The sequence below is a fragment of the Lacerta agilis genome, chromosome 6 (genome assembly GCF_009819535.1).
Source record: "Lacerta agilis isolate rLacAgi1 chromosome 6, rLacAgi1.pri, whole genome shotgun sequence".
NCBI classification, from domain to species: Eukaryota; Metazoa; Chordata; class Lepidosauria; order Squamata; family Lacertidae; genus Lacerta; species Lacerta agilis.
This window is the reverse complement of record NC_046317.1, coordinates 44,887,746-44,911,414: the sequence shown is the minus strand read 5'-3', so window position 1 is coordinate 44,911,414 and position 23,669 is coordinate 44,887,746. Positions and strand designations below refer to the sequence as shown.

The 23,669-nt window shown below is 43.9% G+C and overlaps 2 protein-coding genes across 6 annotated transcripts; one reads left to right on the top strand and one right to left on the bottom strand.

The window, feature by feature from the left end:
* Positions 1-349: 349 nt before the first annotated feature.
* MUTYH (mutY DNA glycosylase) lies at positions 350-13,293 on the bottom strand. 5 transcript variants are annotated; one of them, XM_033152291.1, is made up of 17 exons: positions 13,075-13,291; positions 12,309-12,424; positions 11,076-11,197; positions 10,926-10,965; positions 10,403-10,476; positions 10,234-10,275; positions 9,920-9,991; positions 8,570-8,683; positions 7,708-7,805; positions 6,794-6,938; positions 6,088-6,175; positions 4,689-4,883; positions 3,713-3,855; positions 2,168-2,329; positions 1,737-1,784; positions 1,094-1,240; positions 350-843 (listed from the first exon to the last, which is right to left on the bottom strand). In XM_033152291.1, exons 2-16 carry the CDS (start codon positions 12,415-12,417, stop codon positions 1,124-1,126), a joined length of 1,569 nt encoding a protein of 522 aa, XP_033008182.1. In that variant the 5' UTR covers positions 12,418-12,424; positions 13,075-13,291; the 3' UTR covers positions 350-843; positions 1,094-1,123. The 5 variants fall into 5 exon arrangements, with proteins under 5 accessions (XP_033008182.1, XP_033008184.1, XP_033008181.1 ...); XM_033152293.1 differs by lacking the exon at positions 1,094-1,240 and having other exon boundaries at positions 13,075-13,293; XM_033152290.1 differs by having other exon boundaries at positions 350-1,240.
* A 531-nt stretch (positions 13,294-13,824) lies between these two features.
* TOE1 (target of EGR1, exonuclease) lies at positions 13,825-21,579 on the top strand. The gene is made up of 8 exons (XM_033152289.1): positions 13,825-14,014; positions 14,456-14,576; positions 14,885-14,925; positions 15,359-15,455; positions 16,404-16,562; positions 17,403-17,662; positions 19,347-19,521; positions 20,663-21,579. The coding sequence occupies exons 2-8, from the start codon at positions 14,466-14,468 to the stop codon at positions 21,437-21,439; spliced, it is 1,620 nt and encodes a 539-aa protein (XP_033008180.1). The 5' UTR covers positions 13,825-14,014; positions 14,456-14,465; the 3' UTR covers positions 21,440-21,579.
* The last annotated feature ends 2,090 nt before the right edge of the window (positions 21,580-23,669 follow it).

The window sequence follows — 23,669 nt, the reverse complement described above, 5'->3', positions numbered from 1 at the left end:
TATGTTACCAATGTGCCCCTTTTGGGCACAGGGGAGCAATGGGGAGATTATAGAGTAGTCATTTATTGTGCTTTTTTCACATGTGAAATAGAAAATACTAGAAATAGTGAGAAAAGAACTGAAAACTCCACAATATTCCACCTTTGTATTAACAGATTTCTGAATGCTTGCTTTTAAAGAGACTTTCTTGGTTCCTTGCCAGTGACATGGCTGTGCAGGTATCAACATGCTAGTGCAATAGTTAAGGTGGGGTGTGTGTGTGTGTACGCGCCAATTTTCAATGCTACAGTGTGAATAATACAATAAATTATAAGTTAAGAAGAAAGTATAACTAAATTAACAGCCACAGTAAAAATTCATTAAAATTTTATTAGCAAACCCACAATTAAAACAGAACACTGCATGTACTGAAAAACAGTTTCATCTGTGAACTCCGGCAATTGAGGCATCTAGTACAGCAGCAAAACACTTTGTTGACTATGGATGTGAACAAATGGCAATTGCATAGTTACTTGTCCTTGAGAATAAACTAGCTCTAAAAAAGCAACATTTAAGAAGGATGCAGAAGAGACTGAGTCTTTTTGCTTAGCATCCACTGGAGAATAAAAGTCTTTCAGTCAGCCTGCCTCATTTTACTGCAGTGTGGCACACCAATAAACGCTGACCTCCTCCTCCTAGGAGTCACTATAGCCACACTTGTTTGAATTGTGCCCGTGTTATGTATTGGAGTGGAGGGGGGCAGTGTTAAAGTCACAACATTCCCATGATGCCCTCATTGCAGCCACAGTGTTTCATTCCAGTATGACCACATCCTTGCTGGAGATCAGTCCCTCATCTCCGAAACTATAAGATAAGGCACATCAGCTGAATGGTAATACAGACAAAACAACTGGACTCACCCCACAGCCCTGAACTCTAGTAAGATTATGTAGCTTAGCACTGTTTACAACAGGCAGGCACACCTCACTGCCTGGGTAGTGTGGTCATCCCAGCCAAGAATCTTCAGACCTTTTGGTGATGGTCATTGAGAAGGCACCAGTGGGGCTTCCAAGTGTTGTGCAAGGTTGCTGGGAGTGGAATGAGGTGTACTCACGTGAGGTCAGGTAGAGCATAGAGACTGCCATCAGTCCCCGGGATTTGCTGCAAGAAATGAATCCAGAGAAAGTTGCCTCTTGGAAAAACTGCCTTCTTCATGCAGGGTCTGGCTGGTGTGTAGGAAGTCCCGTTTCCTCTTGACAGTCTGTACGGTCACACATGCATATGCATTTGACAGTGAAAGCACTGAGGCCACCTCTAAATCCCATCCTCTTGCTTACAGGCCTAACATTGGTAAGCACTCCAAGGGTGGAGGCAAACCAGCAGGACCCACCCAGTGTGGTTGGAAGGATGTGCAGTTGGCAAGCCTCAAACTGGTGGCTCCCAACATGCAGGACCAGCGGTGGAGCTCAGTAGACAGAGGGGCGAGATGCTGTTCCCTGTGGAATGCCCTCCCTTCAGATGTCAAGAAGATAAAAAAGTACCAAACTTTTAGAAGACATCTGAAGGCAGCCCTGTATTGGGAGGTTTCTAACACTTGATGCTTTTATTATGTTTTTAGATATACTGTAAGCTGCCCAGAGTGGCTGAGGAATAATAATAATAATAATAATAATAATAATAATAATAATAATAGGAACATGATTGGAGCTGCACAGAGAGAGAAGAGCTGTTCAGCTCTAGCAAATGGATGTCCTTACCTTGGCAGTACTGATTGTAGGGCTCCACTTTTCATAAGCTTTCAAGACCTGGAAAGGTAGGACACTCCACATAACACATCTAGCACCATAATGAATACATGGTGTTGACTACATATGAGGGGGCAGGTTGCAACTGTTTATGTACAAAGGCGTTTTTAACGTATCGGCTGCCCCCTGGAACCACTGATTGCTTGAGCCAGAAACACAGGGACAGTGTGAAAGAGGAGACAGAGCACACACAAAAAGAGAAGCAGCTAAAAGTGGGCCAAGTGTATCCCTTGCTAGAAAGCTATGCTCAGTCATACGTCCAGCTGCAGTTAACGGTTGCATTTCCCCAGAAGCTGGGGCTAACATTCCACACTGTTGCGTCACCTGCATCTCTCAGGAGAAATTGGGAAACTTGAAGCAACCAAGCTCTAGATTCTCAGTACCTTCTTCATGGCTGTGGAGATGGCAGAGTTGTGGAATTCTGTTTCGGTCACCCACCGGGATGCTGGCAGCTCCAGCTCCACGTCCCAGTTTCCTTCATCTTTATCCAGATTCAAAGAGTAGATCACATATGTTTGGCGGATGTGGGAGAAGATATGGAGAACCTGGTGAAGGAGGTGAAGATATGTAGATGTGGTTAGGGAAGGTGAGAGATGACGTTATGTCACAGTGTCCCTTCCCTCCCTACCTTCTGGCAGATAAGGACAAGTTCCTTGGGAAGGAAGAAACCCAGCTGCAGCCTCATAGAGGGAGGCTGGGCTTTGCATGGAGAGCTGGGAGCTTCTCCTTCCCAACCTTCATTGTTTCAGGACAAGGAGCTGCAGGTACATAATCTACTTGTATGTGGGAGTGAAGACAGGGAAGAAAGCAGAGACTGTGCTCTAGGACTAGGACAGGGGTAACCGGTTGCAGGCCTGGAGGCAGACTGCAGTTCTCCAGGCTTCTCTTCCCAGTCCCTGAGACTCACACTAGGTTGTGCCTCCTTCCCATTCCACACCCCTCCCCAGTCATACTCCTCCAAGTGTTTTTGCCTGGCTGCAATGTGGCCTTGAAGTGCAATAATGCTCCTGGCCTGCCTGGATGAAAGAGTGTGTGTGTGTGTGTGTGTGTGTGTGTGTGTGTGTGTGTGTATTAAAACCTGACTTTTGTTTGGCTAGAATGTAGCCTGTTGGCATTCGTCTGTCTCGGGAGATAATGGAGGAGTGCACCTTTGGGGGTCAAGTAGTTCACTCCACTTGTCAAGTGATACTCTGAGCTCCAAGCAACCATTGAAGCAGGCGGACAGTGGGGGGTCAGCACTTTATCAACTGGGGCTGCCAAGCTTAAGATGGGCAGAAGCTGACTAGCAAGACATGATGATCTCTCCCACCTATGGCATAATCTGAGTGATAATCTAAAAATAATCTGAGGGCTGAATGGCTGGAAGAAGAGAAGAGTTTGGATTTGATATCCCGCTTTATCACTACCCGAAGGAGTCTCAAAGCGGCTAACATTCTCCTTTCCCTTCCTCCCCCACAACAAACACTCTGTGAGGTGAGTGGGGCTGAGAGACATCAGAGAAGTGTGACTAGCCCAAGGTCACCCAGCAGCTGCATGTGGAGGAGCGGAGACGCGAACCCGGTTCCCCAGATTACGAGTCTACTGCTCTTAACCACTACACCACACTGGCTCTCAGGAAGTGAGATTTAATTCAATCCTGACAAATACTGTTCCAGATATTCATGGGGCCAGTAATTTCATTGCCAGCTATTTAACCGCAAAACTTTCCACCTGTCAATTACAAAATAGAACAACTGTCTTCCCCATCAAACCAGCTTTATGCATGGCACAAATCCTGAAGGTTTTGCTTGGCAGTTAATAGCAACAGAGATTCTGATGCTAATGCCACCCCAGATTGTAGGTTGTAAATCCCATTCAAGGGGAGGTGATGGCGAGAGGGGAGGTACTCGCTGGAGCCAATTCTGCAGGGGGGGGGGGATCCAATGTACCTCTCCAACATGCTGCAGGCATCTTGTTGCCACGTTACTGCCAACCCAGGCCTGTAGGTGATCTGCCAGCGCTGCTTTCTGCCGCTTCTCCTGCCCTGGCTCAAGGAGGAGGCTTGGAAACTCCCAAAGCCCTGCCAACAGACCTTCAAGGAAATGTTCCGTCACCAGCACAAGCTGATATTGTATCATAGTTAAGAGCCTGAGCTATGAGCTAGAAATCCCTGGTTGAAAAAAATCATCTCGGACATAAAATTTGGTATCCTTTGGCAAAGTTACACATTCTCAGCCATATCAAAAAACCTGGAATATATGTATCTACTTAATAAGGCTGTCACAGAGATTCCTGGGATAATGTACATGAAACACCTAGGAAATGCTCTGAATAAATACTGTGTTGTCAACATCATATTTTAAACATAACCACCCTCTATCAGGCACACAAGACATGTATTTAGAAAACACTGCTCCTAAGGTACATGCCTAGGTCAGGGCTGAGTGCTCTCTCCCTTGACTAGTGCAGGCGAAAGTAATGCCTTAAATAATTCAGCTGGTTTTCTTTTACTTCAACTGTGGCATGAATTTTTCAGCAGCTGAAAAAATGCTCAATAACAGAGACAGGTCCGGGTGCCCAGGGTATCTATCTATTTATTAAATGTGTATACCACCCTTCATCTGAAAACCACAGGGTGTTTCACAACATAAAAATACAAAATGAGAACACAAGATACATAATAAACAAAAACAAACCAATAACCCCCCCTCCCACAATCACATTTTAAAGACCATAGAACCTTAATCAGCCAAAGGCCTGGTTATATTGAAACGTTTTTGCCTGGCACCTAGTATAGCAGCCTGGAATGGACTGGCAGATAAACTTGACCAATCTTGCAGGCATCTATTTTCTGCAACCACTCACTCAAAATCATAAATGTGCCTCAACATAAAATTGAAAAGCCTCCCTTTCTCAGACCATTACCTGTGCTAGGTCTCTGCACAATAAGGTACTCTGGTTTCCCATCACTGCACTTTCTCTGTAGCACACATGTGGCTGTGCACTCGATCCTGGGCTGCTTCTTGGCAGTTTTCCTGGGGAAGTTGGTCACACCAAGGCTGGGATCCCATGGCTCTGAAGGAGGCAGGCAGAGGGAGCAGCTCCCTGTGGTGGCAGCGGCTACAAGTCAGAAGAATGAAACAGATGAGATGCCTGGCTCTGATCTGCTGGCAACAGGCAACTGTCTGCAAAGCATCTTTGCGGGAGGTGACATATTCTAGGACAGGAAGGCCTGGCTTGCTAATGAAGCCAGAGTTAAATCAATGCTACCCATTCCATGGTAGCAAAGCTGACAAATGTCAATTCACAACCAAACAAGAAACCATTAATCTCACTGCATAAAAATAAATTCCTCAGTGCAGCATGAACTGCACACCTAAACTGAATTTGAGCCAGTCTAGTCAATAGTTCTATACCAGAGGGAAACCTCCAGTCTCTATTGGACCCCTTGGAACTCTCCACAGGCCATGCCTCTCATGGCCTCCTCAGGTGTCTCAGCCTGGCAGGAATGTTCCCTGAACTGTGATAATACATTTTGCTTGCCTGGCTGAAGGATAGAGACATTTGTGTTACCCGTTACAGAACATAGCACTTGGGGTGAAAAAATGTTTCCTGCCTCTGATCTATCTATAGACTCTATGCAAAGAGATCAATGTGTAGCCATTTACTAGCTTCTCATAGATAAACCTTCACAATTCAAACAACAGATTACCAGAAGCAGAGAGCAAATATGGTACAAAAAAATTACCTGCAGGGGAAATAAGATACTTCAGAGGAAGGATCCAGTGCTCCTCTGCTTCTCTACTAGAGAGCTTTTAGGGAAAGACATGTTTAAAAATGAATTTTTGCCATGCATTTGCCATATGCCTAAGGCAGCATACAAATACAAGCATAAAATCCATCAGAATGATAATTAAAATGCAATTAACATATTAAGGGTGGGTTTGTTTGTTTGCATTTTAATGATTATCTTTTTATGGAGACCTCATCAAAAACCATTCATCACAGCAACACTCTCATAAACCATCACAAAAGCCTGCTCAAATAAAAAGGCCACGTTTGCTCCTTAAAACCAGATCTGGATTTAGTATTTTGGTTTTTTTGGTGGGGAGTTGGGGGGGACCTTAATTTGTTGGCTACAGAGGATGGCCGTGATTCTTCCCCCTCCTTCTTGCATCTACTACCCTGAATAATGAAGGGCTGCTGGTGGAATTGGGAAGAGAAGGTAGAGATTTGCTGGAGGTCGTGATCTGAGAGCTTTCCCACCTTGTAAAAACTCCAAACCACCAACCTGGTAATGCGCTTACAACATTCATGCACTTACCACATTCTTCTACATCCAGCACCTGGGGGCACTCAGAAGCAGGTTTTCCTAACAGTTTTTTGGCAGAGGCTGCCTGCCCTTTCTCCACCTGCAGGAAAAGGTTCCAACCATCAGTGAACACACAAGGTGGGGGACTGCAAGTACTTGAGGCTTCTTCTAGATTAGAACTCCCATGTCCTCAGTCTTAACATTAGCCATGGTTCCAAAGTTGAGACCAAACCCAAGGACAGAATAGAATGCACATCTGTGTTGTATATGCAACATTTTAAGAAAAGAGATGAAGCGAGCCTGGTTATGTGAAAGGAACTAGGAAGGACCCACAATTTAGAGTACAATATGATTAACTGAAGACATTATAACGAAGCACCAATAGGTGGCTTTGTTAGACTGTATATCTGCTCAGGAGGAAATCCACCCATATGAAACTGAACGAACTCCGAGGGGATTTATGTGCACGACAGCATTCCTAAACACACTTACTAGGGAGTAAGCACCACTGAACAAAGTACTTCTGAGCAGACATGCAGACAGACATGCAGAACCCCCATACAATATCTGTGTGGTATGTGTACAAGGAGTGTTGAGTTTTTCAGGGAGCTTTGCAGGAAATGGCTCTTCTTTCCTAACAGATAATAATAATCTGACTCCACAGCAAAACACCAGAGTGTGGGGAACAGCAAAGGGTATAAAAGGAGGAGCTCCTTACTTTGTGGCGTGCTCTGCAGTGCTGCTTCACGGGACACTCCATGCACCGTGGGGCCTTGGGAGTGCACACAGTTGCCCCCAATTCCATCATCGCTTGGTTAAAGTCACCGGGATAGGATGGGTCCACCAGAGTGTGCGCTAAAGCCCTGAAATGACAGCAGCCTACATTAGCAAGCATAACAAGTCTTTCTAAAGCAGCAGCTTGAAAAAACAACTTCTGAGCTTTCTCAACCTACAACTGCATTGATGGGAGACAGCGGAGAGTGAAAAAAAGAGACAGAGAGAGGTGCTAGTTTTGCACAAAAACTGTCCTGGGGCTGCCAGCTGTTGCTCTGTGCTGTAGGGAAGCATTTCGTAGGGAGCTGGCTACCTCCTCCCTAACCTACTCTAGAGCAGGCTCTAGAAACCAGCATTCTGTAAAAGCTCAGCAATAGGTAATGGGGAGTTTCCAAAATATGAAGAGCAGCATTTCTAAATTCTCTGCCCTCTGTCACTCTCCACAGCACCTAGCTCTTCCTCTTGAGCCAATGAACATTTAGTTAGGACTCCCATTGATTTGAATGGAACTTGCTTACATGTGAAGGACTGCATTATTCACCCCAACTTCTCTGGGTGTGTGTACAGCTCCTGGTTTGCTGATCAAACTGCTAATTCATTATGTTTTTGACATAAGAGTTCAAACTCGTGTGTGTAGGGCCACTAACAGCAAGGGGAGACCAACTGCAAGACCACTATATGCAATTAGGGACTGGCTGTGGACAGTTTAGATTTTGCCAGGACGTGTTGTCTCCAGTTTGGATAGCTGATGGGAAAGAATGAATAAAATACCTTTACCTTCCAAAAGCTATTGTCCTTTCCTGACTCTCAGGTCCTAAAGGTATGCCTGCACCACCCCAACCCCATTCCTTCCCTTACCAGAGTCTGTCAGCAACAGATGCATTGGCGGGGTCAGCACCAATGGCTCGTGTACGGCACAAGACCCGAATTACGTTCCCATCCACCACACCGGTCACCTGGATGCATTGGACAAAACAGCAACCCAGCCGTTACTGTACTTGTGACAACTTCTGCTCCAGCTTCTATTAAGGGCTGCTGACAGAGCTACTGAAGAGCCCAACTAGGCCACAGAGGGCCTTCTGCCTGCATCAAATTCACCCTGTGGATCCATGCAAAGTTGGGATTACGTAGTGGTTAGGATATAAAGTATGATTCCAGGAAGTCTTTGGTTTGAAGCCGAGTGCACTGAGGTACAAGTCATTGTTTAGTGGCTTAGATAGTAATGTCTAGTGACCATATTAAATTCTGTATTAATATTTGTTTCTCTTGCTAGACACCACCTCTGTATGGTTTGTGTTTGTATTGTACAAAAGGAAGTTACTCTTTAGGACTGATGACCAAGACTAGCCACAATTTAGTCTTTCTTCCAGTCACAGGGTTAGAAAGGTACTGATACTCTTTCTTTTCATTTATACAGGTTATGAAGTCATGCCATACAGAGCAGAAATCTAAATTACACACCACTTCCTTGGCTGAGATATTCCTATTTGTTCCTACTTGTTCTAGCGCTACCAGTGAGGGAATTCATAGCCAATTCACTGTTTTTAGGGGCATCAAGGGAAACACGGGAGTGAACATCAGCTGCAAAGGGAAAGGAGATAAGAAATGTCTATCCCTCTAGATTGACTAAGGACTCAAAATCCCAAAGACAGGTTGGGTAATAATCCTTTGTGCATATTCCTAAAGCAAATCTGCCCACTCAAGACTGCAACCTCATTACCTGACCAAATGCTATGGATGCAATAGCTCCTGCAGTGTACTTTCCAACTCCTGGCAACTGCTTCTGCAGCTCTTCTGCTGTCCTGGGCATATGCCCTTCCATCTGTGACACCAACTGCAAAATAAACCAGTTGAAGCAACACAGGGACATTGTCACTCAAAAGCACCATCTCTGGTGGTTCTTAGGCACACCGTTAAAACTTCCAACATCCCTCTAAGGTGTCATGATCCTGGAGTCAGATTCCCCTTCTTCGGGGGATGAGGTTGAGGACTCTGAAGCAGGAGGGAAAGGGAATGCAGGGTCAGCCCTGGAAGTACTTCTATCTGATGATCCTGTGAGGGCAGTGTTCCTCCAGCCAGAGGATGTGGCACTGCTGTCCTTGGAAGAAACTATTGCAGAACCTTCCTAGCTCCCTGCTCTAGTGCAATAGGAGTAGGTTGGCTTTCACTGAAGAAGCACCTGCCATTGCAGATGGGGCTAACAATTGGGATGCCCTTGTTGCCACTATATAGGGTTCAGTGACTGAAGCAGTATCAGAGCTCTGTGTTTCAGAGCTCTGTGTTTCTATAGCACAACCTGAACAGCACATTAAGAAGGTGGCCTTTCTGCTGATAAGATATCATGAGACTAAAATACTGCCCATCACCTCTTGGAGGAAGGGTGGGATACAAACATTAAGGGATTTTGGATATACATTTCCTACAAACTATGCCCTCAGTTTTAGGAAGCTACTCAGCTTAGGACCTCAATAGTGTTGCCAAATGTCCCGCCCGGACAAAGCCTTGTGCACATTCCCGGCTACTTGAGTCCGGTGGCACAGTCATATGCGATTGTTCCCCAGCTTGAAGAACAACACACAGAAGCCGTTGATTGAGGCTAAACTGGTATTTATTGTAGGTAAAATGCAGAGTATGTCTCTGCTTTGCCATCTCAGAGAGTCAGAGCTGTGCATAATAGCGTCCAGCATCTCTCGAGCCAGAAGAGAAAGTAAAAAGTACAATGACATCACATGAGAAAGCAGATAAGACAGCTGGCTTTCTCACAGGTAAAAACAGACACAAATCACCCCAGCCTCGCTGCTGCTGGTTTTGCAGCTCGGCCTGTACAAATATCCCAACAAAGAGAAAACTATTTGGGGTTCCCACCTTGACATCTAATAACACTTTGCTATTCCTACCTGAACTCCCAATTAGACTAGTTAGTACAATAGCTCCAGTAGCTAGTTATTTTGCACCTGTTTCTTTCCTAAGTGGCTATTAGAAAATCTTTCTTTCTGTAAGCACAGGGCATAAAGGGAACTATCTTCTTGCAAAAAATGCCTTGTGTCTTGACCCACTACCTATAGAGTACCTTATGTGCACCTTCCTGGAGTCGCTTCCCTCGGGAATAGTAGCCAAGCCCTGCCCATAGCTCATTCACCTCCTATTTCCAAATAGAAAGAGTTAGAAAAAATATTAGACCAGACCAATCATGATTGCTTTTGCTTAGTGTATTATTTTTTTGCTATTTCATTTTTGTAGATTTTTTGGGGTATTTACGTATTTTTTAAAATGTATTTACAGTAAATCCTTTTTTTAAAGGGGGGGGGGAGAGAGCAAAGCTGCCATGTTCCATTCAAATATTCATGCATGAACACACACAAAATATTGCATTCTCATTCTTACCTCTAGTGAAGCCTGAGCCAGGTCCTGCAAGGTTGGCCATTTCTGTATCAAAAAGGAAAACATGGACATGTCTACAAGGTCCCCAAAGCACAATGGATACAAGATCCAGAATTCAGGAGCTAATGCACAACAGAGCATGCCACAGGGGAAAAAAGGATCTCAGCATCACCTGCATCCAGCAATTGTAGTAGTTGATCACTGAAGCCACCTGGGTCTGCTGGAGCATTATCTCTGATACCCACACTGCAGGCACAAAGAGAAAGCAGGTGCATCAGGGATTCTGATACCTTCCTTGTTCTGCATGGCAAGTGGGAGGGGATGTGCTGCTCAATATACTTTAAAGGCAATTGTAAGATGTTAAGCAACCTTTTTGTATCCCAGGGGGACTGTTTAGCTGGAGATAACTAGTTCTTCATACGGTTCTATCTTGCCCCTTAAATATTACACTGCTGCCAAAAGTCAATTGCCAAGATCTGATTAGGGGATCTCTAGCAACACAGAACACCAATGTCCTTAACTGGACTAAGGAGCCACAATTCAAAGTATTTTCTCAGTAAAACTGATACCACCACATTGCAGCTGCCACTAGGACAGTGTTGTGTGCAGCCTGTGGCATTTATCTCTAGAGCACCCCTGAATGCAAATAGATGTCCGGAATTCCCAGCAGAATTCCTGAGGGTTCTTGCTCTCACCAGCATATGCTCGTCTGTCAGCATCATCTTCACTTGCAGCCTGTAAAAGAGTGAACAGGGGATTTTAGGGAACAGGACACAGCAAAGCAATTGTCTCTTTCTTCTGAGATATTTCTGAGCACCCTAGAAGCTCAGCACAATATGCTATACCAATTTCCTCCAAGGAAGATCTCGTTTGCATTTGTTGTACCAAGTGAGCAGCCTCTTCCGAAACTCTTTGATTTCAGATGCATTGCTGAAGGTGTGGAATGAAGACTGTTGGCTGGGCACTCCTGCAACAAAGAGAGGCCAGTTACAATTTTTGCAGTGGCAATTTCTATCGAGTTGTACAAATATACATGGCAGTGGATAAACCTGCGCTGGGCCAGAGGGGAATACGTATTTGACAGACAGTTGAAGAACAGCAGTTCTACTGGCATACCCCTCTACAAATATTTCCCAAAGATCTGCTCTTTCTGTTAACCTCAGAAACAGAAGTCCTCAGCAGATATCTCCTTTGTCCATGTCATTCTTCCAGGGCTGAAGAAACCTTTCTCAGCCGAAGGGCAACATTCCCTTCTAGGCAACCTTCTCAGGGCCACATGCCAATGGTGGGCAGAGTTAGAGACAAATGTGGGCAGAGAGCAATGAATGTGGATTTTTACTTTTGTGTAGGCTACTTTTTTACACACTCACACATTCTTTTCTATGTTCCATCTAATTCAAGCAAGAAGCATTTTCTGAGTTCAAGGACACATTCTAGCCAGCAAAAACACTTAAGGAGGATGCAAAGCAGGGCTGATGAACAGCGGGGCTCAGGAGGTTGTGTGGCCTGGGGAAGGTCCGATGGGCTAGACAGAGATTCTTGGAGGATCATATTTGGACCCCAGCCTGGAAGTTCCACATCCCTATATCACACAAATTCAAAGCAGGAAGATGAGCCCCTATGACTGCAAACTAGACAACAAGCACCGTGTCTGCTTATGTCACACTATCCTAAAACAGAATACTTTCCCGACTCTACAAGTTCCAATTAAATTTCTTAAAAAAAGAAGTCACCAAATAAATTTGGGTCGAAGAATGCTACAAGAACGAAGGCAAGGAAGATACAAGTTTTCAGGTTTTGTGTTGTTGGCCAAGCATCTCTAGACATTTTCTAATTCCTTCATAAGGAATACTCCATCTATCCCAAAGACAGTTTGTGGAATCAGTGATGCATTAAATCTGAGATATTTGTAACTGCAGCTTCTGATTCAGTCTTTGAATGCATGGCCAGCTAAAAAGTTGAGGGGAGTTCAATAGCTGTTACCACAAAATAACTGATCCTGAAAACAGGTTCAAACAATTCCTTTCAATTTTCTTTAATCCTACGCTGACGAAAAGATATTTTTGTAACCCAAGCACCTTTGTATAGTGTGGTATTTCCTTCACATTTCTTCAGCGATTTCTGTTGTTTCCCAGTGTTCCTTTGTATTCCTAGCTTGCTGCGTGTTGCCAACTGGAGTTTGCTCATTGCCAGCCTAGAAAAAAATGTACCACTGTCAAATTGCATTTCTCTTCACCATCTCCAGATCCAAAATTAGCACTATGTGCAACACTCTATATACAGTATCCTGTATTCCACCAAGGTGGCAAGATGTGAATAAGAACTATGAATATAAATGCTGACAATATGGATATACAGAATTATAGGGGAACTGAAGAGTGATATAAGAGGCCTGACTTTATTACTCCTTAATAGATGTAGTCTACATATACAAGAGAAGACAGATAAGGAATCCTGAGTTCCTGGAATAGATTGCAAAGCGCTCTCTCTCTCGCTCTCTCTATATATCTCCTATGCAAAACTCTTTTAAAGTACAAAATTTAGCACATCAGAGAGGAAAGTTCTACACGGGTCACTCCCTTGTTGTGCTAGTTTTCTACTTGCTGGAAACTCCCAGCTCCCCAATAGGGGAGAATTGCGGATCCTTCATCCGTAGCCTTGAACTGGTATGGTCCATTCTACCACCTCAAGTTTCTGTAACCTCATCCGCTGCGTGTGTAGTAAAACCAAGGGCTCGGCTCCTCATATCCCGTGCACGAAGGAATATGCACACTAGGGAGTGTTCTATGCACTTTCACGCACAACGGCGTTATTAGAGAGACAGGCCACGAGTAACATCCCTACCTTCGTCTCTTTGTTGATTTCTTTCCGCGCGTCCGACTCAGAACCTCCTTCCGACTAGCGTGGAGCCAATCAAACCGAAGCACAACCTCAGCCCGGCAAGCGGAAGGCTCGCAAGGAAAAGGGCTGACAGCATCAAGCCAATCGGCGTCAAAGACGGAACAAAAACTAAGTCACAACGACCAACTTCCTGGTTTCTTTTGGCGCCATTTTCGCCCAGGGTTGAAGTGAAATGTATCCATAGAGCCAATGCAGAAAGCTAGAATTTTAGCGTTAACTGCGATTGGGCAGTAAAAATCAGCCCGTGCTGTTCCTAACATTTCATGTAGAAAATGCGCAGTTTCAACAACCATTCACAACATCCCTGCAATGTAGCGCACCGCGGATGTTGCAAGTTAGAAGTTGCTGTGGTCAAAAGCGAGCGAGCGAGAATGAATACAGTAGGGAACAACAAGGGGGTAGTTTGCAGCACATTGCAACTATGTCTAATCAGAAGTAAGTCCTGCATAATTCAATGAGCCTCACTCCCAGATACGTAGGGTTAGGATTCCAGCCCTTATTATTGCTATCCTGTCTTCCGGACGCACATGCAAATCGTGGGCAGAGAGCAATGAATGCGAATTTTACTTTGGTGCAGTAGGCTAGTTTTTACACACTCAGACATCCCACCCTACCCAAGCCCAGAAAGCATTTTCAGAGTACAGAGACACATTTTCGCCATGCAAAGCTGGGCTGGTGAACAAGTGGATGAGCTAAGGAGATTGTGGGCCTGAGGAGAATGAGTGGGTTTGGATCCGGCGAAAGGCACTTGCAAAGACAGCTAGGCCTATGCGCCACCCTTAGAGGAAGGACCCCAGAGAGCAGGACGCGCCGGAAGCTGGCGAGTTGAACGACGACGGAGATGGCGGCTGTGTAACTAACTCGCAGGTGTCACTTCTCAAAGGTAAGAGAAGGCCTTTCGAAAGCACCTTCCGTGAGGAGATATTGTGCTCAGCGGTTTCTTGTGCAGACGATGTGAATTCTCCTAAACCTAAACGAGTTAGTTGCCAGGGACCAGGAAATGGTGGCGGAGCGGAGGTTTAAACTTGATCTCATCTATAACGTGCACGTTATGGATCATGTACTGATGACTTACTGTTCCCGTTCTAGTTCTGGTTTGAGCTTTAACGAGATGAAGCATTTACTATACCTGGGGCTCTTGGGTTTTTTGCCATATAAAGCAGCGGTTCCTGTTTTCTCTTTTTTTCTGAGGTTTTGTTATTTAATATATGCAGGGAGCAGTCTGTGCGTTGGGTTTTTTAAAATTAGTCATTGGTATCCCCAAAGCAAAATTAACCATTGGATTGTAAAAGTTATGCATGTCTCATCTCTTGTGTCCCAACAGCTGCATAAGGATGACTTCCTTGAAAGTGCCAGTCATTGATGTCCAGAATGATAATTTCAAGGAGCTTTGGCCATCCATGCTCTTGGCCATCAAAACATCTAGCTTTATAGCTATTGACACGGTGGGTAGAGTTGACCTTCTTTGTGATTTCTCAAAAAGGGTGGGGTGGGGGGAATGTAACTTTGATGGTAACTGGGTTGCTGTCTTTGCTAGGAAAGCTGACACCATTTTCTTTTCCATTGGTCTATCTACCTATTCTTTATACTGCTTTCCAGGGTTTTAGACAGGAGTTTTCCAGCTCTGCATGGGAGACATCAGGGATTAAACCTTGAACCTTGTACATGTAAACATGCAACACTGAGCTAGAACTTATTTTACATAACTTACTCTACCATGGAGTGGAAATCTAATTGTTATCTTTGTCCATAGGAGCTTAGTGGGCTTGGAACAAGGAAGAGTTTGTTGAATCAGTAAGTAATGTGCTGCTTCTGTGCGAGTCCTTTCTGAAGCATGATGTTCTCATTCTTGTTGTTCTGAATTATTAGGTCCTTGAGTATGGGCAGCATTGTGGAGTGTCTGCCAATACTTTCAGGAGTCTTTGTTTCCCCCTGACTCAGTACCAGATACTAGCTGAATGGACCTATTGGGATTCACAGTGGAAGCAGTTCATTGACTGTGTGGGTGTGGATGGCTTAAGATGTGCTTGCCCATTTGGAGTAATCAGTTCTTTGAGGGCAGGGAATATGCAAGCTGTGGGGAACAGGCCCACATGCTGTTAATATGCTTTGAAACTCCGGCTGGTCTCGATCTTGAATGGGAAGGTGAAATTTGTCATGTCAATAGGGAAGCTATGGTTCAGTGGTCTAAATTTCCTACTAAGCTGCCTGAGGCTTCTCCCCACAGGTGTATTGAAGAACGATACAAATCTGTTTGCAGTGCTGCCAGAACACGCTCCATTTTGTCTCTAGGAATTGCTTGTTTCAAACATCTTCCTGATAAGGTATAGTGCTCATTGTCTGGCTTTCACCCTAATTCTACTGCTAAGTTAAGAATGTGTTGCTTATAAGAGGATGGTATATTAATGAGGGTGAAAGAGGAGAGCACAAAATATGGTCTGAAGCTCAACATCAAAAAAACTAAGATCATGGCCACGGTCCCATCACCTCCTGGCAAATAGAAAGGGAAGAAATGGAGGCAGTGAGAGATTTTACTTTCTTGGGTTCCATGATCACCGCAGATGGTGACAGCAGTCACGAAATTAGAAGACACCTGCTTCTTGGGAGAAAAGCAATGACAAACCTAGACAGCATCTTAAAAAGCAGATACATCACCTTGCCGACAAAGGCCTGTATAGTTAAAGCTATGGTTTTTCCAGTAGTAATGTATGGAAGTTAGAGCTGGACCATAAAGAAGGCTGATGGCTGAAGAATTGATGCTTTTGAATTATGGTGCTGGAGGAGACTCTTGAGAGTCCCATGGACTGCAAGAAGATCAAACCTATCCATTCTTAAGGAAATCAGGCCTGAGTACTCACTGGAAGGACAGATCCTGAAGCTGAGGCTCCAATACTTTGGCCACCTCATGAGAAGAGAAGACCCCCTGGAAAAAGACCCTGATGTTGGGAAAGATGTAGGGCACAAGGAGAAGGGGACGACAGAGGACGAGATTGTTGGACAGTGTTCTCGAAGCTACCAACATGAGTCTGACCAAACTGCGGGAGGCAGTGGAAGAAAAGAGTGCCTGGCATGCTCTGGTCCATGGGGTCACGAAGAGTCAGATACGACTAAACGACTAAACAACAATAACAATATTGAAGGTTCAGTCTTCAATGCATAAAGTGACCAGCATTGATTCTAGACAATAAAGGAAGTAGTTGTTGATTTCTAGGATGTTACTGTTTGCACTTTTTCTGTGCTCTCAATTTGTTTGAACTGGCCTGTATTTGCAGTCAGAGAACACGTACCTCTCCCAGATCTACAACCTGACCCTGCTCTGTATGGAGGATTATATCATTGAACCACAGTCAGTTCAGTTCCTGGTGCAACATGGCTTTGACTTCAACAAGCAGTATTCTCAGGGCATTCCTTATCACAGAGGCAATGACAAGGTATGGGGACTCTTTACTGTAAGGTATAAGTGAGGTGAGACCACAATGAGAAAGTAACTGGTTTCTTTCTTAATACCTGCTTGGCTTCATTTGCATTTCACACTTCTTTTGCTTATCAAAATTACCCACATGTATATTTTAAAAACCTTTATTAACATTATTAACATCAATTAACAACCCACAATGCATTTCACACTTCATTGTCATGGGGCTGAATTGATGCTGCACTAACATGGCCATCACTTAGTCAAAGTAGTTCTGGGGAGCTTCTGTGGAAGAGTCAGTCTACTAGCAGCTACAGAAAGGAAGCACCTGGGATTTGCCTGTTGCTAAAACAAGCCTGGGAGCCAAGCAGAGCTGGTTTCACCACTGAGCTGGAGGAGAACTGGCTTTGCAGAAATAAGCCTGGGAACACATACCAGGGCCTGAGCTGATGGGGTGGGAAATGTCCTGCACTTTCATCTGACAGTTCTGGTAGATGAATAAAGCACCATCTCTGCTTAGAGTACAGAAGAGAGTGGTGGTGGGCATCCTGCCTTTTCCAGGCTGTACCTCAGCAAAAACTAGGTGTGGTAGTTCTGCCCTAGGATCTGGGTCATGAATCCATAAGCAGTGGCAGAATTTGGCCTGTAGACCGGTACCATCATAACAGGTGAAGGGAACTCCAGGGGATCAATGCCACCCTCTTTCTTTTGCATTTACCTCTGCTGCCTTTGCCTGCAGTGACTGCCCAACACTGCTGAGGCTCATCTTCATCCAGGCTGTTCCCATATCAGAGAAACTAGTGCAGGCTTTGGAAATGAGGCTAGCTAACCTTACCCCCTCTCTGCTCTCTCACAGGGAAATGAAAACCACAGCCAGACTGTCCGTACTTTTTTCCTGGAACTGATCCGAGCCAGGAAGCCCCTCATTCTGCACAATGGCCTAATTGATTTGGTTTTCCTGTACCAGTGCTTTTATGCTCACCTTCCTGACAATTTGGGCACCTTCACTGCTGATCTTTCAGAGATGTTCCCAGCTGGCATCTATGACACCAAGTATGCTTCCGAGTTTGAGGCACGTTTTGTGGCTTCATACCTAGAGTATGCCTACAAGAAATGGTAAGTATCTTTTGCCAGGTCAAGCTGTAAGCACCCTGACAAGGATTCTTGGGATGAGATCCATCATAGCACAAGTGGACATTTGCCTGCTCACATAACAAGGCTTTTGCTTCCTCCCCTCCCCCTTTCACCTCCCCATGTACTTCCAAAATCTACTCTGGAGATTTGAGGGACAAGGTTTTTGGAGCACATGGGCATGGGAAGTAAAATAGAAATTGGAAGTTCTATTGAACAGGCTGCTTTCTGTTGGGTGAGCAGGCATACATCATTGAATGCTGCTCCTGGGCTTTAAGTAAGGAGAACACAACTGCTGGGTCCAAGGCTGCTGCTTTTCTATTTTTACCAGAACAGGGTCTGATTTGGGTATGAATGTGTAGGGTGGAGGACAAGACGTATGAATACCATATCCAATTAGTGACTTTGTTACTTTCCATATAGGTTATTCTATTTATGTGCATTTTGGGCAAATACTTTGATTCAGTTAAATCTTAATTGTCATTCAATTAAACCCTAGGCTCCACTGAAAAACTCATAACTCCACATGCATGTACTTGCCTGCCATTTGTCTCAGGTTGTTCTCTTGCTACAGCTTTCAGCAGAAATTCTTTATGAGTTTAAATTATTAATATTATTATTATTACTACTAAATTTGTATTCTGCCCTATACCTGTAGATCTTAGGGTGGTTCACAACATAAAATTACAATAAAAAACACAAAATACATACCAGTAATAGAAATATGAACAAAAACAAACCAATAATCGCCCATTCCACAACCCATTTTAAAGGGCATCGGATGTCAATCAGCCAAAGGCCTGGTTGAAGAGGGATGTTTTCACCTGGTGCCTAAAGACGTATAATGAAGATTAGTTGCATTTCTTTGAAATCTCCTATTTGGTACTAGAGCCTGGCTTCCGAGTAAAATATTTTATTTAATTCCAGTCCACAAAATTTTGACTGGCCTTGGCAGTTAGCCATACTTTATGGTCTCCACAAACTCTACTCCTTTGGCACATGCAGAGGACCCAAGAGATGAAGGGTCAGTCACATTCCATTCTGTGCCTTTAAAACACTAAAATACAGCAAGAAGGATTCTCACTCAATTTTCAGTATCTTCAAAATGTGGCATGAAGCAAAAGTTCTTTGCATATATCAGAATACTTGAAAAAGAGACTGCAACAGTCTCGTCTGCCTAATGCGGTAGAAGATGGCTCCTATCTAAGTTCTCTGTGGCAGCAGAATGAAGGGGTAGGGTTTTTCATGTTGTCCTTGGCTACTAGCAGAAGAAACTAGTAGAAATCTGCAGAAGTGACTAAACAACTCAGATTTTCCCTTCCCTTTTCTCCGTTTCCCCACTCCCTGATTCTAATAATCAAATGAGAGGTTTGCCTTCTGCTTAGAGAAAAGTACTAGTTTGGGAAGATGCTCATACCCTGTTATGGTATTCCAGGTATTTGGCAGTCAGGAGAACAAGCAGTTGTGCTGATAGCATTTTCATGTGTTTGTGCTTCTCTTCTAAAAGGCAATGCTATGTATCTTTTATATTCTTATTTCCACTTTAGCTTATTTTTCTACATGCAAGGGGCTTTCCTATGAGTACATAGAAGAGCCTGTCCTGAAGGGCAGTTGATCTTGCTATGACACAGCCTCTGTTCCAGGTTCTAATGCTATTCTTGCCTTCCAGCAAGCGAGAGAACTACAGGTTGAAGAATTCAGAAAAGCAGCACCTCAGCATAGAGTTCTGCAACTACCCAGACAGCATAGCTTCCTACATCGATTATCGCTTCTGTTCCCTGTCAGATGCCAGCCAATCTGGGCTTGACCCTGCAAACAAAGTCACCATCTGTCAGACATTTTCTGTAAGTATTACTTCTCTCTACCTTCTATCTTAAAACAAACAAACAAACAAAAATCCTTCCAGTAGCACCTTAGAGACCAACTAAGTTTGTTCTTGGTATGAGCTTACGTGTGCATGCACACTTCTTCAGATACACTGAAACGGAAGTCACCAGACCCTTATATATAGTGAGAGAGTGAGGAGGGGTATTACTCAGAAGGGTGGTGGGAATGGGTGATTGGCTGATGGGTGTGGAAAACCTGTTGATGACTGTTAACGACTGCAATTGGTCTTAAAGGAAAAAGCAAGGGGTGAGATGGCTAAAGATAGCTTTGTCATGTATAATGAGATAAGAATCCAATGTCTTTGTTCAGACCAGGTCTCTCCATGGTTTTAAGTTTGGTAATGAGTTGCAATTCAGCAACTTCTCTTTCCAGTCTATTTCTGAAATTCCTTTGTATTAAGACAGCTACTTTGAGATCTTGTATAGATCTTCTATCTTAAAAGTTTGTCAAATAGTAAATTGTAAATAGTTCATTCAGTGTGGTGGATATTCTCAGATAGGGACTATGAGGACGAGCTGTCTAGGATGAGAGACGGGCTCTTGGGCTGGATATGTGTGCAGCAGTGGGAGGCAAATGCTTATTCTGGTATTCTGGTGAATTTTAAAGCATGGTACCTCTTTCTGCAGCTTTCTGATAAAAATGGAGGTGCTACCTTTTAATAATGAGGGTATCTGGGAGCTTACTATGGAACACAGGAGACCTGCCGGATCAAGCTAAAGGTCCATTTAGTCAAGTATATTTTTCCAACAGTGGTCTAGCCTTGAAGCCTACAAGTAATACATGAGGTTTGGATTATACAGAATAGTCTTTAACATTGCTATTTTCCAGTTAATTAGCATGGCACAATCTCACAAATGTGATAAATATCCAGAAGTTAATGTTGAAAGTTGCTCTAGGGCAGCGTTTCTCAAACTTGAGTCCCCAGCTGTTGGACTACAACTCCCATCATCCCTGACCACTGGTTCTGCTAGCTAGGGATGATGGGAGCTGTAGTCCAACAACAGCTGGAGACCCAAGTTTGAGAATCACTGCTGTAGGGTATCTAAGATCCAGTGATATTTTCTCAAGTGTGCTAATGCTTCTCACTCTCCCCTGCAGGCCTATGGCTGGTGCCCAGATGGACTGAAGTGTTCACAGTCTCACAACATTGACCTAATAATTAATGAAGATGAGAACCACAGAGAGGACAAGCGGAAGAAAAGGAAGCAGAAGTGGAAGCATCGAAAGAATTTTGTAGAACCCTCAAAGGAACCTGCATCGAGAAGCCCTGAGAAGGATGTAGAGGCAGCTTGCAATATGGAGGACGGTCCCCCATCCAAGCAGTCCTGTTTAAACAACGTGGTTGCTCCTGCTGTAGATTCTGCAGGCACAGAAACTGTATCCAGTAATGAGGAGAGTTCTATGGATGTGGAACGAGACCTAGGCTCTGACACGGCAACTGATACCAAGATGGATGAGGAACAAGCCAGTGCCACAGACAATGAGGGCATCACTTTATCACCATCCAAAGATGGGTCACAACAAAGGGCAGCAGGGACTGAAGGATCAGGACCAAAAGTCCAGATAGAGTGTGCTTCCGTAGTAACGGCTTTTTCTGGCACCCAGAACCCAGTGGCACCAGTGCCTGGCTGTTCAGAGGGTGGTATTCACCGGGCTGGCTTTGATGCCTTCATGACAGGTTACATTATTGCCTACGTCCATATGCTCAAAAATGATGAACACAAAGACTCAAGTGAAGGGCCTTGGTTGCCGGACTGCCATAACAAAGTGTACCTCAGTGGGAAGTCTGTCCCCCTTCAGATAGTGAAAAGTTTGTTTTCTAAATCGTCCAAAGCTCACAGCCAGAAGATGAAATTGGCTTGGGCTAGTAAGTAGAGCTGGGAACCTTCCTACTTGGGACTTTACATAAGAGCTGTTGAAAACAGCAGCAGCTTCTACCCACAGTCCTCAAACAAAAGCAGCAGACTGTGACTTTATTTTTAAACATCTGCACAATTAAATTACTCTGTACAGTACTAGAATTTCCCTTCTTGTTTGTTAAAGGTAGAGCCTTTATGTACACAGGACCACACAACTGTCTTAAACATGAGAGAGCTATGAGGAGCCCTAATTTATAGCATATAAATTTAATCCACTCATTCAAACCAACAGCACAAGAACCAGCAGTTTATTTTTCTTACGACCATGGAGACCACACAGCTTCCATATATAAGTAACAATATTTATAGTAGTATAAAACCTTGTATCTATGCAGTATTTGTGCAATTTAAATTTCAGATCAGAGCCTGTTAGGGATTATATTGGTAAGTATACAGCAGCCAAACTGCGGGAGGCAGTGAAAGATAGGCGTGCCAGGTGTGCTCTGGTCCATGGGGTCACGAAGAGTCGGACATGACTGAACAACAAATGCAGCAGCATACTTACCAAACTAGATACAATACTGTGTAAATGCAATAAAGTGCATATTCAAAAAGATGCAAATCGCAGATGGAGGGAAGGGAGAAGGAACAACATTCAGACTCCAGGTTATGTGGCAGTGGGGATGCTTTCATCCCACCCTGCTGCTTGTGCCCAGCATTTGCATATTTTAAAATGTGCATGGTAATTAGTCATATAATTAAGCTCATTGTTTTGATGATTGGGTCTTTAGTTAACTACTTTTCCAACCCATCCAAAGTTCATCAGTGCCTAGTACAAGGCATGTGCAGAAAACCTAGTACTGTACAAGACTCTGCTGTTTAAAGTAACTAATTTTGAACAAGGCACCAACAGTGCAACATGACTCTTGCAGTAACTAGCTGTTGCTCATGTTTATCACCTTTTATGAAATATTGCATTGTATCCAACTAAATAATTGTATGTACTGAATGACTTCCACAAGTGCAACAGTGTTCCCTTTCCTCCCACTGCATGCCCCCCACGTGCTCTTGGCATTTCTGCAACCTGGCAGTGTGTGCAATGATTTGGTTAGATACGGCCTATTCTTTTCTGTAACAATAATGGTGAAACTCTTGCCGCAGGACGTAAAAGACTGCAGCTATGTGGGAGACACGGAGGATGGCACAAGAGCTTGAAGATGCAAGAGAATTTCAGAAATAGGTTTCATGCTTTTCTTCTACCCATACCAATTGCCTGTTCGATGGCAAGTTTGCTGCAGAATAAATGAGTAAGAAGCTAGATGGGCTTCTGTGAACCTTAGTTTGCAAAGGGCAGAGGAAGGTATCTACATCATACTCTGATTTAGTTTGAGAACAACAACTGCTCAAGACTTGTAGTGTACTTTAGGTAAAACCTACTGGAAACAAAAAAGGGTCAAAAATCAATTCACAAATGCTACCTTTTAAGTCAGGTTTGGCATTAGTAGAGGGGAAATGTGCCCAACCAACTAATGCAGTTACATTAGGTTTAATCTCTTGCTAGCTGCCTTTACTTATAAAAGGCTTTTAATCTTACTCAGCTTTGTCACCACTAGTTTTAGCAGGGAAAGAAAACAGTCTGCTTTGTTAGTACTCTCCTTCTCAGGCCAAATGATCCTCCCACCAATTAGTTGCAATGACAGTGGCCTCCCCATGCTGTGGTAATTTAGCCCTCTGACCAATCTAGTTTGAGTTACAGGTAGGTAGCCGTGCTGGTCTGCCATAGTCAAAACAAAATAAAAAATAAAAAACCCTTCCAGTAGCACCTTAGAGACCAACTAAGTTTGTTCTTGGTATGAGCTTTTGTGTGCATGCACATTTCTTCAGATATTGACTTGACCACTGTGGGAAACAGAATGATGACACTTTAGTTCAAAGCACAGCTTTGATTAAAGATCAGAATGAAAGTGGGGGTGTATTTTCTAAGCTGCATACTGTTGGGTAGTTGGAAATAGAAACAGCTTTTTTTGGGGGGGGGGGGAATCTGAATTCCACACAACAAAGAAATAGTAACTGTGTCTTTGTAGCATGAAAAAAAAGGAATCATGAAATACCATAAAAAGAACCTCTGTGAAATCGGACATTTACCAAAGAAGCAGACTATCACATCCCTTAAAAGTTGCACAATAAATGCAACTGTTTCATTGGATTTCATACTGCTCAAGCATTATTCTCGCCCTTATGCTAAC